This window comes from Malus domestica, chromosome 05 (assembly GCF_042453785.1).
Source record: "Malus domestica chromosome 05, GDT2T_hap1".
In the NCBI taxonomy this organism is placed as follows: domain Eukaryota; kingdom Viridiplantae; phylum Streptophyta; class Magnoliopsida; order Rosales; family Rosaceae; genus Malus; species Malus domestica.
The window spans coordinates 7,162,060-7,181,293 of NC_091665.1; the positions used below are offsets into that span (position 1 = coordinate 7,162,060).

Consider the following 19,234-nt stretch of genomic DNA (forward strand, 5'->3'; position numbering starts at 1 on the left):
AACTCCTTAATTTTAAAGGAAAACTAATGAAAAGGGTTTGAAAACTTTGAGTTTTAATGATAAAGACAAAATAAAGGGTAAAGTGAATATTAACAGAATTGACTTTTTAGTATAAAAATGTGATTTTTCGTTATAGTAAACAGTACCGAGTGCTTTTCGTTAAAATTCCTAATTTTAATTGGTTTTGCCTGAATAGCGTTCCCATTCATATTATTGGTTTTGCAAGGAAAATCTTACCTGAATAGCGTTCCCATTCATATTCAACCGTTGGTATGAATAACGTTCCCATTCATCAACCGTTCGTATACGTCAGCATGGGCCCCGCTCCGGAGAGCTGCTGAATATTTAGCTCACCTGTCCACCCATTTCATACGTCAAAAGAAAATCAACTTTCATTTCCAGAAGCCAGAAATCATAGGAGACGATGAATTGCAGTTGCAGGGACGTCCTCATCCGCCAGGATTCCGATTCCGGCAACCCCTACATTCTTCTGCTCAACGACCTCTCTCTGATTCCCGTTTGGCATTACCTCTTCGCCTCCCTCGCGATTTCCGCTGCAATTCTTTACCACTTCCTCGAATTCCATTTCTTCCAAGACCTTTTCACCGCCTTCAGAGGCTCCGCCGTCTCCTTAACCTTCAACCCCTCCTCCCATACCTACCACGGCGTCGTTTCCAAGTGCCGGATTCTCCATTCCAGGTCCCAATTCAATACTATTTGATTAAGCAGCTATTAAATCCTTGATTTTGTTGTTCTTTAACTTAATTAGTCGATTAACTTGCAGGTATTTGGCGACGCCGTGGCTCTCGAGCCCTCATTTCCAGACTGTATTTCTCAGCTTCTTTGGGCGGCCTCCTGCTTTCAGCTACCGAAGGTACGCTTTCATCTGTCCCATGTCGTCGACCCAATTTTCAAATTTTGTGGGCAAATAGGGGTTATTTATGTTTTTGCCTTTTCGGCTTCTGGGTTAGTTCAAGATTTGAAATTTGTGGTTGTTTTTGTGTGGTGGGTTCTTCAGCATCTGTGTGCAATGTACGTTTGGGAGTGAAATATTTTAGAGTATTAGTGTACCACTGCAAAACCCAATTCGGCTGCGAGTGTTTGTACTTTTTTTTCTTCGTATGTGAATTAGGATTTTATGAATAGTAAAAACACACGAATTTACTGTTCTTTGAGTCTGTTAAAAGATGCAAACCGCAAAGCAAATGTGATGTATTATATGAGTTGTCTGTCTGGATGATATCTTAAACCAGAATGCTCTCAGTTTACAAGTCAGTGTGATTTTGGGAGGAGGTTTTAGTGTTCAGTGGATTTTATATATCATTTTATATGTGTCTGATTTTATTTGGTTCAGGTGTAGTCTTGTCGATATGCTTAAAAGTTATAACATTAATCATTTGAATAGGAGTTATATTTGAATAGGAGTTATACTGTGTTTTAATATAGGTTATGCCTAAATTTTTTCATCCACCGTATTTGTTTCACATTTAACACAATATAAAAAACATCAAATGGGTTGGCCATTTTAGGCCTGTTATGTATTTAGTTTGCATTATGTTCCAGGTTGGTGTAGTTTAAATTGGGCTTACATATTTATTTCTTGTAAAAGGAAAGAATACAGAAGAGAAACCTTATTCTTTATGCTTTTCTGGCTGGCTTTAAGGTTTCGGACTTGTTGAACAAGGTTCTAGAGGGAAAAAATACTGAGTATCCCAGCTGATATTAACACATAGCTGCCTCCAAAGAGGTTGTTTCCATAATTCTTACCCGTATACAGCCTTACCCTTGCTTTGCAAAGAGGTTGTTTCCATAATTCTTACCCGTGACAGTTCAGTAACAAAGAAGCAACCTTTCCATTGCACCCCTCGCCCTCCATCTAAATAAACAAACAAAAAGGGCGACTTGAAGCCAACAAAGCTCTCCGCTTTGTGAGGGTCGGGGGTGGTCAGGAGGGAGGAGGGGAACGCCTATCGTATGCAGCCTTACCCTTGCTTTGCAAAGAGGTTGTTTCCACAAATCTAACCCATGACCTTTTGGTCACAAAGGAGCAACTTGTCCGTTGCACCAAGGCTCGTCCTCAATCTAAATAACAACAACAACAACAACAAAGCCTTTTCCCACTAAGTGGGGTCGGCTATATGAATCCTAGAACGCCATTGCGCTCGGTTTTGTGTCATGTCCTCCGTTAGATCCAAGTACTCTAAGTCTTTTCTTAGAGTCTCTTCCAAAGTTTTCCTAGGTCTTCCTCTACCCCTTCGGCCTTGAACCTCTGTAACAAACAAAAAAAGGGCGGCCCCAAGCCAACAAGGCTCCCTGCTTACGCATCCTTACCCTTGCTTTGCAAAGAGGCTGTTTCCACAACTCAAACCCGTGACCTTCCGGTCACAAAGGAGCAACCTTTCCGTTGTAACTGAAGCTTAACGAGCTTCCCAGAATCTGAGTTTAACTATATAAGGTGGTTTTAGTCATGTTTGACACCCATGGATAGATATAATAAAATGATTATAATGTGATTTATAGCCGTAATGATACATGAGATGGATCTATTTGGGGAAATGAATCAGTTGGCTTGTTAGTTTACTAATTTACTGTCATGAAATGAGAAATGTAACTGTATTGTTCTATATTGATCCTTAACTGTTTCTGTCTCGCTTTTAAAGGTTTGCTTGGATCTTTGATACTTTAACAGTTTTTCCATGATCTTGCTTTCTCGCATAGGTTTGCTACAATTTTGTGTGTCTACTAAAATATGTATATATTTTTTAATACAGATTATACAACTGTCATTGACTATTCTTCCTCTTGAATTTTGATTCATGCTTTTGACTAACAGATAGCAATGTATATTCCCTCACAGAGAAATTTTTCATCTATCTGATGGTGGAACCATTGCTTTGGATTGGCTAAGGAATTCTGATGGTAACTATTATTCATTTACCTGAAATTAATAACCATGTGCATATATTCTTTTATGGACATTAATGAACGCAAAGTAAAGGGTTAATTTTTTTTGAAAGGCAAAGTAAAGGGTTAATTATATTACACTCTTCAGGTTTGGGGTTGATTTTCAAAATGGACCACGAGGTTCTAATTTTATCATATTGCACCTTGAAGTTTTGAAATCGTATCAATTTACACCTTGTCTCTTTGAATATCTAATCCTCCATTTGATGATTTTTTTTGTCAATGCGTTCTAATGTGGCTTAAACGTTAGCCCACATAATGATCTCAACTCACTATGCCATCAATTTAATGAAGGATCAAGCGACCAAAGACATAAATTGATACAATTTTAATACTTAAGGTATTAAATAAGAAAATTGAAACTTCATGACACATTTTTAAAATCACCCCAAATTTCAAGAGTGTGTAATGTAGTTAGCACTAAATCATATTAGCCTTATCATTTAATTTTATGTTTCTGATATACAGTAAACTCCGCCGTGTAAGTTTATCTTACATTGCCGGTCCCAAGCCCGGATAAAGGAGGAGGGGGAGGGCGTCAGGTAGTCGACAGCCGGCACTCTATGATCACGTCGAATCCTTATGAATATGAATCCAGAACGAAATCGCGCTAAAGCTAGGGCGTCACCCGTAAGTGGCGCGCTGTGTGGCCTGAGCACAGTGATAAGTGAGCAAGGGTCGCTGTATCTCCATCGGCACCCGGATACAGTGTTAAATGAGCAAGGGGGCTATAGAAACTTCTTTTCGAACGACTCCACTCAAAGTTGTTTGGGAGCATATGCTCCTATCAACTTTACACGGGACACACAAAAGAAGTACTTTGATCCTATTAGACGGGGAAGGGTGAAGAAGCTAGGACAGAAGGGTAGAGTTCAAGAGAGCAAAATGCGTTTAGGAACTTGGAATATAGGAACATTGACGGGAAAATCTATGGAAGTAGTAGAAGTTATGGTGAGGAGAAGGATAAATATTATGTGCCTACAAGAAACTAAGTGGGTTGGTCGTAAGGCAAAGGATCTAGAAAACTCAGGGTTTAAACTATGGTATTCGGGCACAAATAGAACGAGAAACGGTGTTGGCATCATCGTGGACAAGACCTTGACACAAGATGTTGTAGATGTCAAGAGGGTAGGAGATAGAATCATGGCAATCAAGATTGTAATAGGACAAGAACTTATCAATGTGATTAGTGCGTACGCACCTCAAGTAGGGTTGGATACGAGTTCGAAGGAGAAATTTTGGGAAGACCTTGGAGACTTGGTGCAAGGAATTGCTCAGACGGAGAAGTTATTTATAGGAGGAGATTTAAATGGACACGTGGGCAGGGAGACAGGCAACTATGGAGGTTTTCATGGTGGCCATGGTTTTGGGGAGAGAAACGAGGATGGGGAAGCTATCTTGGATTTTGCAATGGCATATGATCTCTTCTTAGCCAACACCTTCTTTAAGAAGAGAGAAGAACATGTGATCACCTACAAGAGTGGGTCGTCAAAAACACAAATAGATTTTCTTCTAATGAGGAAAGAGGATCGTATAACTTGTAAGGATTGCAAAGTTATACCAGGAGAGAGCGTGACTAATCAACATCGCTTGTTGGTGATGGATGTACATATCAAAAGAGTGAGAAAAAAGAACAAGACTTGGAAGTGCCCAAGGACTAGATGGTGGAATCTAAAAGAAGAAAAACAAGTCATTTTCAAAGAGAAAGTAATCACCCAGTGTGTGTGGGATAGAGAGGGGGAAGCTAACCAAATGTGGGATTCCATGGCTAGTTGTATCCGAAAAGTAGCAAAAGAGGTATTAGGAGAGTCCAAGGGCTTTGCCCCACACCAAAAGGAATCTTGGTGGTGGAATGAGGAGGTACAAGCAAAGGTGAAGGCTAAGAAGGAATGTTGTAAAGCCTTATACAAGGATAGGACCGATGAAAATGGTGAAAGGTATAGAAAAGCGAAGCAAGAGGCGAAGAAAGCTGTGAGAGAAGCTAAGTTAGCGGCTTATGACGATATGTATAAGCGACTAGATACCAAAGAAGGAGAGTTGGATATCTATAAACTAGCTAGAGCAAGGGAAAAGAAGACAAATGACCTAAACCAAGTGAGGTGCATCAAGGATGAGGATGGAAAGGTTCTTGCTACAGAGAACGCGGTTAAAGACAGATGGAAAGGTTATTTTCATAATCTTTTCAATGAAGGACATGAAAGGAGTGCTTCTTTAGGGGAGTTGAGTAACTCAGAAGAGTGTAGAAACTACTCTTTTTATCGTAGAATCCGGAAGGAAGAAGTGGGTGTAGCTTTGAAGAAGATGAAGCATAGAAAAGCAGTAGGCCCAGACGATATACCAATCGAAGTGTGGAAAGTTTTGGGAGAGACAGGTATAACATGGCTCACTGACCTTTTCAATAGGATTTTGAAAACGAAGAAGATGCCGAATGAGTGGCGAATGAGCACTTTGGTGCCTATCTACAAGAATAAGGGCGATGTACAAAATTGCATGAACTATAGGGGAATTAAGCTAATGAGTCATACAATGAAGCTCTGGGAGAGAGTCATTGAGCATAGATTGAGGCAAGAGACACGGGTTTCGGACAACCAATTCGGGTTCATGCCAGGGCGCTCAACCATGGAGGCAATCTATCTCTTACGAAGATTGATGGAAAGATATAGAGATGGGAAAAAGGATTTACACATGGTCTTTATAGATTTGGAAAAAGCGTATGATAGGGTCCCAAGAGACATTCTTTGGAGGATTTTAGAGAAGAAAGGAGTACGAGTAGCATATATCCAAGCTATACAGGATATGTATGAAGGAGCAAAGACTGCCGTAAGAACTCATGAAGGACAAACCGAAAGCTTTCCCATAACTGTAGGATTACATCAAGGCTCATCCTTAAGTCCTTACCTTTTTGCGTTGGTAATGGATGAGTTAACAGGACATATTCAAGGTGATATTCCTTGGTGTATGCTTTTCGCAGACGATATAGTGTTGATAGATGAAACTCAGGAAGGGGTAAATGCAAAGCTTAACCTTTGGAGAGAAGTGTTGGAATCTAAAGGTCTTCGCCTAAGCCGATCAAAGACAGAATATATGGAGTGCAAGTTCAGTGCAAATGGAGGCCAAAACGAGTTAGGGGTGAGGATCGGAGATCAAGAAATACCAAAGAGCGACCGTTTTCGTTACCTAGGATCTATCTTGCAAAAGAACGGAGAATTAGATGGAGATCTCAACCATAGAATACAAGCTGGATGGATGAAGTGGAAGAGTGCATCCGGCGTGTTGTGTGATCGCCGTATGCCACTGAAGCTCAAGGGAAAATTTTATAGGACGGCAATAAGGCCGGCGATGCTGTATGGCACAGAATGTTGGGCGGTGAAGCATCAACACGTACACAAAATGGGTGTAGCGGAGATGAGGATGCTTCGTTGGATGTGTGGGCACACGAGAAAGGATAAGATTAGGAATGAGGATATCCGGGGTAAAGTAGGAGTAGCCGAAATTGAAGGAAAGATTAGAGAAAATCGGTTACGGTGGTTTGGACATGTGCAAAGAAGGCCTACTGACGCTCCGATTAGAAGATGCGACTATGGGACAGAGGTTCAGGGCCGAAGGGGCAGAGGAAGACCTAGGAAAACTTTGGAAGAGACCCTAAGAAAAGACTTAGAGTACTTGGATCTAACGGAGGACATGACACAGGACAGAACACAATGGCGTTCTAAGATTCATATAGCCGATCCCACTCAGTGACTTGGATTTTCCAAGTCTCCAACCGAGAAGTTTTCCTCACTCGGGAAATTAAGGGAACACTACCTCAACCTATATGCTCCACTCACAAAGCTTCAACATACAAGCTTCAACAAAAGAAAATTCAAAGAACTTAGCGAAGAAGGCTTTGGTGTATTTAACACAATACGTTGAAATGAAGGAAAGCTTATTTATTGATATCCCCGATAAGTTACAAATATGTACATATACTTGAGTCAAAATAAACAAACAAGAGGGAGCCTTCACAAAGGTTGCTTAGGAGAAGTCTCAGCAGTCGGTAGAGCCCCAGGAAGAGAAGGCACCGGAGGGGGATCATTCGGAGCCTCAGTACTGGACAAAACCCTAGAAGGAGGAGGCATCAGAGATTGATCATTTGGAGCCTCATTACGCGGTACAGCCCCAGAAGACGAAGGCAATAAATGCCTTTGGAACAAACCCACAAATCTCTGATGATCAAGTAAAACCTGACCATCAGATTCCTTCACCTGGTCAAGCTTCCTCTTCATGTTTGTAGCATAGTCATGTGCGAGCCGGTGCAACTGTTTATTCTCATGCTTGAGCCCTCTAATCTCCTGTTTGAGACTCATCACTTCAGCCGCCAATGATTCAACTTGGCGGGTTCGAGCAAATAGGCGTTGGGCCATATTAGACACAGAACCTGCACACTGAACACTGAGAGCCAGAGAATCCTTAACAGACAACTCATCAGACCGTTTGGAAAGTAGTCTGTTATCTTTGGGAGTGAGAAGGTTCCTGGCCACTACCGCAGCGGTCATATCATTCTTCATCACGGAATCCCCAACGGTAAGAGGACCAGTAGGGGAGACGAAGGATGGGCGCCATATGTTGTCTGGAGAAGGCGGGGCTGCCTCTTCAACAAGGTTCAAGTCAAAACGACGGTCGGAGGGGCCAGACATTTTCAAAGGTGTTGAAGAGAGAAGAGGTCGGACAAATCAAGATCTTAGAAGTGCAAGAATGGAGCTTCTACTGGTGGATATTCAAGTGTGCTTTGGAACTTAATGTCAGCCCCTATAAAAATCTGCACTCGACGAAGCTTCAGAAATCGAAGAGGCGCCTGCTCAGAAATCGAAGAGGCGTTTGCTTTCTCAAAAGCTGGGCTGCTCAGAGACCACGAGGGTCGATCTCAGAAATCGAAGAGGTGTTTGCTTTCTCAAAAGCTGGGCTGCTCAAAGACCACAAAGGCCGATCTCAGAAATCGAAGAGGCTTGCTTTCTCAAAAGCTGGGCTGCTCAGAGACCACGAGGGCCGATTTCAGAAATCGAAGAGGCACCTACTTTTCCAGTCTTGTCAGCACCTGTCACACGCACACTCAGCTTTGCGGAAATTATGGGCATTCTGTTGAAGATTTCTAGCGAAGTAGAAAGCACATGAATCGTACTGTTCAATCACCCACTTCCCACACGCAACAGTAGCTCATGGGTACCACAGATAACTTTGCCAAAGTTCTCTGACAAAGTTGAGACACGTGAAGCTTCCAGCTCCCACTACATCGCTCTGACCAAGAAGGGTAAAAGAATTGCAAAGAAACAACACTAACAAAGTTTAGACACATAAATTTTGAAGGTCTAGCTACCATATTATTACCCACAAGGGTAAAGGAACAGTACCACTGCTGGATAATTGGAAAGTCCCGGTGTGTCAACCTCTGTGCTTCGTGGCAAGGTAGACTAGCAAACATGCCCAACCTTTACTCACATTCGAGAAAACACTCCTAACAAGATTGCTTGCTCCAAAATCGAAGAGGCACCGCCCTCCGAATCTCGAGAGCCAGACTCCCAACATGATTACTTTCTCAAAAATCGAAGAGAGGGTAAAGGAACAGTACCACTGCTGGATAATTGGAAAGTCCTTGTGTGTCAACCTTTGTGCTTCGTGGCAAGGTAGACTAGCAAACATGCCCAACCTTTACTCACATTCGAGAAAACACTCCCAACAAGATTGCTTGCTCCAAAATCGAAGAGGCACCGCCCTCCGAATCCCGAGAGCCAGACTCCCAACATGATTACTTTCTCAAAATCGAAGAGAGGGTAAAGGAACAGTACCACTGCTGGATAATTGGAAAGTCCCTGTGTGTCAACCTCTGTGCTTCGTGGCAAGGTAGACTAGCAAACATGCCCAACCTTTACTCACATTCGAGAAAACACTCCCAACAAGATTGCTTGCTCCAAAATCGAAGAGGCACGACCCTCCGAATCTCGAGAGCCAGACTCCCAACATGATTACTTTCTCAAAAATTGAAGAGACACCGCTCTCCGAATCTCGAGAGCCAGACCCCCAGCAGGATTGCTTTCTCAAAAATCGAAGAGGCATCGTTCTCCGAATCTCGAGAGCCAGACCCCCGACAGGTCTGTAATCTTCACACGCAACATCAGCTTTCCAGATACCACAAACCACTTTTTCAAAGTGCTCTGACAGAGTTAAAACATGTGAAGCTGGCAGCTCCCACTACCGTGCTATAACCAAGCAGGGTAAAGGAATAGCATTATTACTTGATGTTAGGGAGACTCCTATATATGTCGACTTCCATCCCTAACGGACAGGCAGACCTGCAAAAATGCTCAACCCTTTCTCTTATCTGAGAGGGCACTCCCAACAAAGCCTTTCGAAATATTCAGCTTTCTTTCCCCCCGATAATACCTCTGTAAACAAGCTATACTAGAGCAAGAATATCTCATATCATCAGGGTTAAACGCAAGAGTATCCCATATCATGCTTTTTCCCTGTCTTTTCCTTTGGCCTTGTTCTTACCTGCAAGACAAGGAGAAAGAGAGCAATCAGTCAGCACTTGGAATCAAGCTTCCAGCCAGGAACTGACTGCCTGGAACCCCTTACCTGATTACTTACTCATCTTCAACATCTTATGCTTCCAGGGAAGATACCGCATCTGCCTGAGGAACAGATAGGGCAAGTGAGAAGGATACAAGGAAGCATGTGGAGACAAGCGTAACAGCACACGTGCCGATACATCCACTACTCTATCAAAAGCAAAAGTATCCCATATCAGCAGGGTCGAACGTACTCTAGATTTGATGGACTTGTTTTGACCCTCAAATTCTTCAGTCGGCCTTATACTCTGGAGGAAACCAGAAAACCCTCCAGCCCAGTTCAAGAATAAGCATGTGGAAAGTTACTTCTTCAAAAGCAAAAGTATCCCATATCATCTCTCCTCATTTTTCTTCTCTTTATCCTTCATGCTGCCTGCAAGATAGGGAGAATGTGAACAATCAGCCGGAGCTCTGATTGCTTACCTTGTCTGTCACCTCTTTCAGCAGATCCCCCAGCTCGGCGACTTGGGGGACTCCTACTACATGGTTTGTATCTCGCTTGACCAAGCATGAAACTACAAGTAAGCTTCAAGTGAAATTGATACATTACCTTGTGCATCTCCACCGGTTACAGATACCACCCCTAGATGGAGGAAGAGTACTTCCAGAGAAGATGCCACATCTACCTATGAGACAGATAAGGCAAGTCAAGACGATACCACACTCCGGTACTTAGAAGTTTCGTGGCTACGAGATCATTCTCCCACAATATTTCCTAATGTCATTTGTACTAAATCATTCACTTGTACTCACTAAAGGAGAGCTTGAACCTATGTACTTGTGTAAACCCTTCACAATTAATGAGAACTCTATTCCGTGGACGTAGCCAATCTGGGTGAACCACGTACATCTTGTGTTTGCTTTCCTATCTCTATCCATTTATATACTTATCCACACTAATGACCGGAGCAATCTAGCGAAGATCACAAAAAGTGACCGTTTTCGCAACCTAGGATCTATCTTGCAAGAGAACGGAGAATTAGATGGAGATCTCAACCATAGAATACAAGCTGGATGGATGAAGTGTAAGAGTGCATCCGGCGTGTTGTGTGACCATCGTAGGCCACTGAAGCTCAAGGGAAAATTTTATAGGACGGCAATAAGGCCAGCGATGTTGTATGGCACAGAATGTTGGGCGGTGAAGCATCAACGTACACAAAATGGGTGTAGCGGAGATGAGGATGCTTCGTGGGATGTATGGGCACACGAGAAAGGATAAGATTGGGAATTAGGATATCCGAGGTAAAGTAGGAGTAGACAAAATTGAAGGAAATATGAGAGAAAATCGGTTCCGGTGGTTTGGACATGTGCAAAGAAGGCCTACTGACGCTCCGGTTCGAAAATGTGACTACGGGACAGAGGTTCGGGGCCGAAGGAGTAGAGGAAGACCTAGGAAAACTTTAGAAGAGACTCTAAGAAAAGACTTGAGTACTTGGATCTAACGGAGGACATGACACAAATGAGCGCAATGGCGTTCTAGGATTCATATAGCCGACCCCACTTAGTGGGAAAAGGCTTTGTTGTTGTTGTTGTTCTGATATACAGTAAAAATACAAGCATAAGTTCCAGTGTTTTTGTAACTTCGTTTTTGTTCGATCTTGTATTGTATTTCTTTGGTTGTGTAATACTTAGCACCCATGTTGTGTTGGCTTATGATGATAGGATGTGTAACGAGGGCTTTATTTATATTTTGTGTTTGTAAAAATGTAGTCTTTCATGTTCATATATTAATTCTTTCTCAAAATAAAAGAATTCTTACTTATTAATTGACAATAGTTCCTCAGTGATGTTATCTTCAGAGAAAGCAGTTGTAGGTTTTATTCCAAATTGGCATCGTCTATTTTTATTGTGAGGCTTCATGATACCATTTGTTCCATTGTGTGTCCTTTATTGGTTGGACATTGCAATATTGTCAAATCTTTTTAACCGAAGAGTTGAAGTTCTATGGGCTAGATGGTGAATTGATCTCTCTACAGAATGTTTTTAAAAAAAATTTTAATTTAGGCAACCAATCTTTTCCGTCTTGATAATTGGCCTGAAACAGGAGAAAAATGGAATTTTATGTCAAACTGAAATTTCTGTATTATTTTTGTTCAATATGAGATTTGTTATTAAATTTTTATGCTGCTGTGCTAGTACTAGGGCTATTCTTGTAATCTCCTGCGTACGTTGCATTTCTATCATCTTTCTTTCCTCACTTTAGTGTACTGAATTTTCAATTCAATCGGTTGTACTCGGGTCCATTTCACGTTAGATGGACATCATTAGTAACTAATCCTGAGACAGCATCATCTAGACAGACAGGCCCTTTAAACTCACTATAGTATAATAACAACTGGGTACACTTCCATATTTCAATAACTACCAGACATAGCCCTTGAGCCTCCTAAACATAATTACTACCTAGTATTTTGTAAACTTGACCAGGCAACTCTCAATGATATTCCTTGATTCAAACCCCTGTATCTTCTAAAATCCTATGCCCAAACCCCTTCAAACCCACCCAAAAGATTATTTTGGTTCTTCTCACAAAGTAAATGAAACCATTTTTTTCATTGGTTAGAAAAAGAATTTTCACAATCTTAAAATGTGTCCCTGTGTAGTTGCTTTACTAATTATTTGGTTATCTTGCTCGTATGAGTGTTATGACACTCTTGATTTCATGGTAATCGTCGTTGTAAATGCTTTTTCTATTCTGATCCATGTGTATGCTTGTATTGCAGTTCTGGGAGGTGCTTTTAGCTCAAACAATGCTATTCCTAAAGATGACACCACCCCTATCGTGCTGGTGATTCCTGGATTAACCAGCGATTCTGAATCTGCTGTAAGCTTAATCTTTATTTCTTCATTATTTATTTGCCTTTTTGTATAAACAGAATTCTCCAAATCCGCATCAAGGGCTCTGGTTCGAAACCGGGGTCCCCTGTGTCAAACCCTACAATTTGGAAGGTGGGAAATTCTTGCAGTTGCTAGATTAGATTGGTACTATAAGGAATTCAACCCGTTACCACGTGAGAGCAAACTACTTGACTAAACCCTTATCGGTACTCAATTTTTTAGTGTATTTAAATTCTACTAGTTATTATTGTGGTCCGTCTCTAGGCATAAAATACAACAAGAAGAAAGCCTTATCCCACTAAGTGGGGTCTGCTGTATGAATCCTAGAACGCCCATGCATTCGGTTTTGCGCCAAGTCTTCTGTTAGCTCCAAGTACTCCATGTCTTTTCTTAGTCTCTAGGAATAAAATTACTCCATGTGTTTTCTTAGAGTCTCTAGGAATAAAATATGTGAACTAATTTAGTTGGTTCAAATAGAAATTTTGGTTTTAGTCAAGCAAGAAGTTAAAATGGTAAAATAAATTTCTTTAGAACTTCGAAAGCTGTTGAATCTTAGAATCTCAACTGAGTTATTTATTTTTCTTCAGAAAAAATGTCTTTAATATAGAACCTTTCCCACCCTATTCCAACGGAATTTGAGGTAGAGCTCACTGGCAGTTATAAACTTAGTACAAAATTGCTATTGGGAAACTTTTAAGATCTTCGCAAGGACTTTTTCGTCCTGTTGGTTATTATATGTCTGAAACACAAAACTAACTACAAGTAGACTTGGCCATGGCCACATCACTCCTAGTCTCGGCCAAAAGAGGAATTAAATTATCCAGGGTTCTTCAAACCGAAGTAGTTGGTCCAATCTCTAAGTCCAGATGCCATCTCATCTACGACAAGATTACACCCTGTAATCATGATAGATGTTGTACCACCTACACCGTTCCCTGGATGCTGACATTAATCAACCCGAAAGTGGATGGGAGCCTTTATGGTCATGATTACTGAAGGAGAAGCTTCAGTTGGTTTATCCCAATTTCGTGGAATGCGCTAATACGTGAGTAGTTTAAAAGTTTTGACGATGGGATTAATGATGAAGGAGTTGAAGGAGTTGTCCCCTTCTATTAGGTCATGTTTATTTTGCCATAATCCAGTCCAGGAATGGGAAAGTAATTCCGATTTTACCAATATGAGATGTTTGGCACGTTGTCTGGCTGGCAATTTACCAGCCAATTTTAACAAAGAGGAGGATTAGAATTCTAGTGAAGAGCGTATTTCCATTCCTTACCACACAGGGAATGTAAATTTACACAAAAGTGAGCCATTTACCTGATTCAACTGTAACAAAGTCAGAAATTGACCTTAGCATCATTTCTTTTTGTTTAATGCGATGCTGTATCTATTAGTGTGGAGATGATTTTTAGGTTTCACGATTTAATAGAAGTAGATTCCATGTTCACTCTTAATGTACCGTTTTTCTTTTTATTAATAATTTTGTTTCTTATGAAAACAAAATGCACATTCGTTGGGATTGTAAAGGCCTGGGTTTGGGTTTTAGGGTAAGAATCTCGCTCTTCCGTTCTCTCACTGTTGTCCTGCTCCTACAACAAAAGGAGGAAATGGAAAAATGAGAGGACCTAGCTCCTAGCTTTAGAGTTATTTTTACTTTGTTTTTTATGTTTCACATTTATTTCATTGTGCTGTCACATTAGGAAACACTATATTTTTTCATTTATTTTTATAGGAAACCTATTGATTAAATTGAAGGAAGTACAATCTAGTGGACCAACAGTCCATAAAAACTAAAGAGCTGGCCACAACCTATGATTAACAAGCTACCACAAAATCTAAAGAAAACTACACCCTTATGCAGGATTTACATCAATAAATCATGTTTATCGATTTAACATATGAATAGATAGTTCATGATATGAATCACGAAGTCTATCTCATTTATAGAAAAAATATAAGTGCTCCTCTTGATATCTTCTTTAGACTCATTCCATAATAAGCTTTTGGTATGTGTGAGATATGATTTGTCTGCATTCATGATGATTTGCTGATGTTACTTCTTGTTGGTGCAGTACATAAAGCATCTTGCTTTCAATACAGCAAAAAAGGGATGGAATGCTGTTGTTAGCAATCACAGAGGACTGGGTGGCGTTTCAATTACAGTATGAAGCTATTTTATAAGCAACAAAAGTTGACAAGCTAATGATATTAAAGATTCTGATAATTCTCAATCGTTAAAGTTTAGTATTTTATTGTTATTTTTCTATTGAGAAGCACACCTTATTCATAATCTATGAAACTAGAAAACAATGAAAGTGGACAACCTATCCACAGAAGTACAAATAACATCCATTAGCAAACAGCTTCTACAAATACAAACAGAAAAAGGAAAAAAAGAAATGGATCCAAACGAGCATGTTGTTATAGTAATGTGTTGTGTGCTGCTTCTCCCTTGTCTAACTTTCTGGATGTTGTGCGTTTCTCTTTGAATAATTTGTTTTCTTATTAAGCCAATGAAGTAATCTCAGTGTTCCGTTTCTTGTTATTTTCAGTCCGATTGCTTTTATAATGCTGGATGGACAGAGGATTTACGGACTGTCGTTAATAACCTCAACCATGAATACCCCAAGGCTCCTTTATTTATTGTTGGAACAAGTATAGGTGCCAATATTTTGGTATGTTATTTGGCCATGTTAGATTTGTTTTTAAGCCTTTTGTAATTATTAATTAGATTTGATGTTTTATGGTATCATTTGATTTCACTACTTTTCTAATTCTGGATCTCTTAATCATATATTAACTTCATTTTTGTTTTAGAGAACATTTATACAAGTCAATTTCATTATCTCTCTATATTCTCATTTGCTAGTAATTTTGGCATCAACTCTGCAAAGCACCGAGCTATATGAGTTGTTGGGAGATCTTTTAAAATAAATCCAATATAAAATTAGTTTTCAACATTCTCTGTTTCATTTAATCGCCTGAAGTTAACATCCATTTTAATTAATCGTTTTCAGGTCAAGTATCTTGGGGAGGATGGCGAGAAGACTCCTGCTGCTGGGGCTGTAGCGATATGCTCCCCTTGGGACCTTTTGGTTAGTGTCTCAACTTAATGGTTATGTGAAGGGCAATGTTTCTGGTTTGTGATTAAATGCATTGGCAGCGTGTGTGGACAAGTTTCTGTATATGGTTTTGTCCCAAATTTTCTTTTCTACTGTTAACCATTCTAGGCTATTGCATATGTCCACGGCGATTAATGAAAGGGTGAGCAGGGGATAATACTAGGTGCTCAGTAGTACGGATTCAGGGGTTAAAATTTGGTCTGCGTTTCAGAGTTGAGTGTTTTAACTTCTGAACATTTTTGTTTGTCAGAACTTTTATAGAAAGAGCTAAATATGTTAGTTAGCCAAGCAGAGATACTTTTCAGTAAACCTATTGTGTACTAGTTCAACATATTAAGGTGTTGCTTAGCAAATTGCAGTGCATCATATATTGTACCCTGTGTTTTCTACTTTTGGAATCTCTTGATTTTTTTTTTGGGCTGCGTGGCAGCACGACATGACTTAATATTTTTTATTTATTTGAACTTGCATGAGAATCATTGTTATTTTAGGCCTTAGTGGCTAATTGGGTTCCATAAGTTTTGGTATCATGTTGGACTTCAGCATTCATCATTTAGCCCGTAATATTAAAATCTATAAGAAACACTCATGCTGGTATGGCAGAATAGCGTGAGATATGCTTGGTTTCACAGTGTAGCATATACTGAACGGCAACTCTAATTTAACTTATCTTGGAAATATATGACCGTTTGAGTAAATGAAAAAAAAGAAAAAGAAATATTAGACATCCTTTGTCGTACCATTTTGCTGTTGTTTCTCCTCTGCTGACACCTGTCTGCAAGTTGCCAAACAAGTTTCAGCTAGATGAAAAAAATTAATTGTGCATTTGATGCTATTGTTATAAAAAAAAAGGTGTTTCCTCCTTTCGCATGTGTCATGGAATTGAAATTAGCATTTGGTTTCTGCAGTAGTTTCATACTGAATGAAGTTACTTATCCTATGATTTTTTTTTTTATTTCTTTTTTTGCAGATTGGTGATAGATTTATAGGCCGTAGGCTGTTGCAAAAAATTTATGATAAAGCTCTAACAATTGGCCTTCAAGGCTATGCTCAACTGTACGTCTGTTTATTTAAACAATATTATGATAAAGTTTTAATTTGGGTAGTAAATACCTCATAAAACATTATGTGGTGTAGGATAGAGTTGGGCAAAGGAATGTAGATAGCTCAACGGAAGCGAAAACAAAGATAAATTAAAGTAAAACAATAATAAAAGATGACTGGAATCACTCCAGACCCATTGTTAGGCTCTCACCAAAATAATCCCATCGCAGGATAAGAATTCCAATCTCTGGAAAACCAAACTTTTTTATTCATCAACTCTTCATTGTTTTTAATCTGAATTACAAAGGGGTTATTTTTAAAAAGCTAGGAATATGTATGTATATTTGCTCCATTGTATGCACCATATTCATTTAGATTCTTACAATGTCAAAAGGGTAGGAATAGGATCTATTTATTAACAATAGTTTCTGTCCTTTTTAAAATATATTTATGACAAATCATAAATGGTTAATGCAGAAACCAGCCTCACTTCTTACGGCTCGCTAATTGGGAAGGCATAAAAAAGGTCAGTGTTGTCTTTAAGATTTTTTTGTTGAGCTCAGCATCATTGTTGGAGCAGCAAATAAAGTTGATACTGGACCTCTGTACTCTGCTAGAAAGTTTATCACATTATGAAATATTGTTAAAACCTGCAGCAAGTAATTTTACTTCTGGAATGTTCAACTTTTAAACCCATGGACCCCATAAATTGAATTTAATTGTGGATTTAAATATTACTCATGAAAAATAAGAAACATCCAAATGAAACGGTTGTGTGGAAATAGTCTGTGTGTATGCTTCGTTGAGTGGCGCTACCTGCCTTGTACTAATGTTTGTTTTGTTCTTATCTTGTTCTTCAATAGTCGCGCTCTATTCGTGATTTTGATCAGCACGCTACCTGCATTGTTGGGAAATTTGAGGTATAATGTAGATTTCACTAATTCCTCTTACCTTACCTTTGCTCTATTTATTGCGTTAAGCATCTGTTTTTCCTTTACAGACCGTGGATACATATTACAGGCACTGTAGCAGTGCTACTTATGTGGGAAATGTTGCTGTCCCGTTGCTCTGTATCAGTGCTTTAGATGATCCAGTCTGCACTAGGGAAGCCATTCCTTGGGATGAATGCAGGTGGACCTCTTAAAGTGTTTTCTTTCATCGGTTTCTTCTTTTACATAACTTAAGCATATGCCTAGTATTTGTCTTCAATAGGGCAAACAAAAATATTGTATTGGCTACAACAAAGCATGGAGGACACTTGGCTTTCTTTGAAGGATTAACTGCTTCTGGCATCTGGTACTTCATGGTTCCATGTTATTTCTATACCTTTCTATTATGTTTGCATTAGTCGCCACTTTGGAGATTAACTTAATATATCTGTTCCCATAAACTTTGTATTATTTTACATGGCTAGCTTAGTAGCAACCTGTGTAATGATACTTTATAGCTTGTCCTTTTGAAGCAATATGGTATATTTGTGTTCATTGCGGCTATTGTGATCATAATACTCTCTTTGCTATGCGCACTTTTAGGTAGCTTCATCATAGCTTTTGTTCTAACATGCGTGATTAATTTTCTTTCCCTTGCAGGTGGGTAAGGGCTGTTGACGAATTTCTTAAAATTCTTCACTCTAGCCAATATATGCATGTACAGAAGGTATAATTTTATTTTCCTTAGTCTTTGAGTGCTTAATGAAGTAATGTCATTATTGGGTGCATGAAGCAGAGGTTTTACATTCTGATACCGTCCAGAAGTACATGCAAATTGTTGTTTGTGCAGCATACAGGCCATTTCTGCAAATTAATATTCTTGGTCTTCATGTTTTTCAGATGGTGAGTTCTGGCCCACAGTTGTCGTTGGACTCTTCAATAGATCATCAAGGTCCCTATATAAACGTTGCAGAAGATGGAATGGTAGCTGCCGTTGGAAATGAACAGGCGATGGAGACTAAGATAGAAGATGTACTTGAACCGCAAAAGATCCATGACAGAGAAACTAACGAAATGGTTCCAGGAGGACAAGATGAACAGATGATTCAGCCAGAATCACAATCGTTGGCAGAAATCCCCCAATCATCTGAACAAGTTACTAACGTGCAGGATGCGAAGCCTCTTGATGTAACTACTACTGTTAGAAGGTGCTTAGATCAGCTATCCCGACGGACTAAGTGGTCGTTGTGGTTGCTTGTGTATGTTTCCATCGTCACAAGTTGGCCATTGATTGGTTCTGCACTTAAAATTGTCTTGCAAAAGAAGCTCAGAAATTTATTTGGGTGACTCTATTGCCACCCCCTAATATCCGAGGAATTTAGGACATGATAATAAATGTAAGAAACTTGTTTCGTCTTAAAACACATTGACGATCGTCGCTGTAATGTTTACGTTATTTTCAGAAAAAAAAAATGAAAATAAATAAAAATCAAGTTCTACTGATACTAACGTTCTGTAAAATGTTATAAAATGAAAGAAGATTATAAACCAGTTGAGTCATCAGTCCGCTACGACGACATGTTGATTCTTTTGCTCAGCCACCCCATTTTGCTGAGGTATATAGGAATATGTATTCTGATGAACAATTTGGACAACTACTACATCAATTCGGTACTCAAATATTCACCTTCATTATCACTGCGGATTACCTATATTTGAAACTTGTACTGAC

At 39.6% G+C, this 19,234-nt stretch overlaps 1 protein-coding gene across 1 annotated transcript; it reads left to right on the plus strand.

Moving 5' to 3' along the window:
- Positions 1-221: 221 nt before the first annotated feature.
- LOC103421849 (embryogenesis-associated protein EMB8) lies at positions 222-19,007 on the plus strand. Its single transcript, XM_029101933.2, has 14 exons — positions 222-699; positions 785-874; positions 2,858-2,919; positions 12,293-12,393; positions 14,480-14,569; positions 14,960-15,082; positions 15,425-15,502; positions 16,500-16,585; positions 17,051-17,099; positions 17,437-17,493; positions 17,574-17,704; positions 17,786-17,869; positions 18,163-18,229; positions 18,403-19,007. The coding sequence occupies exons 1-14, from the start codon at positions 425-427 to the stop codon at positions 18,847-18,849; spliced, it is 1,740 nt and encodes a 579-aa protein (XP_028957766.1). The 5' UTR covers positions 222-424; the 3' UTR covers positions 18,850-19,007.
- Positions 19,008-19,234: the final 227 nt, after the last annotated feature.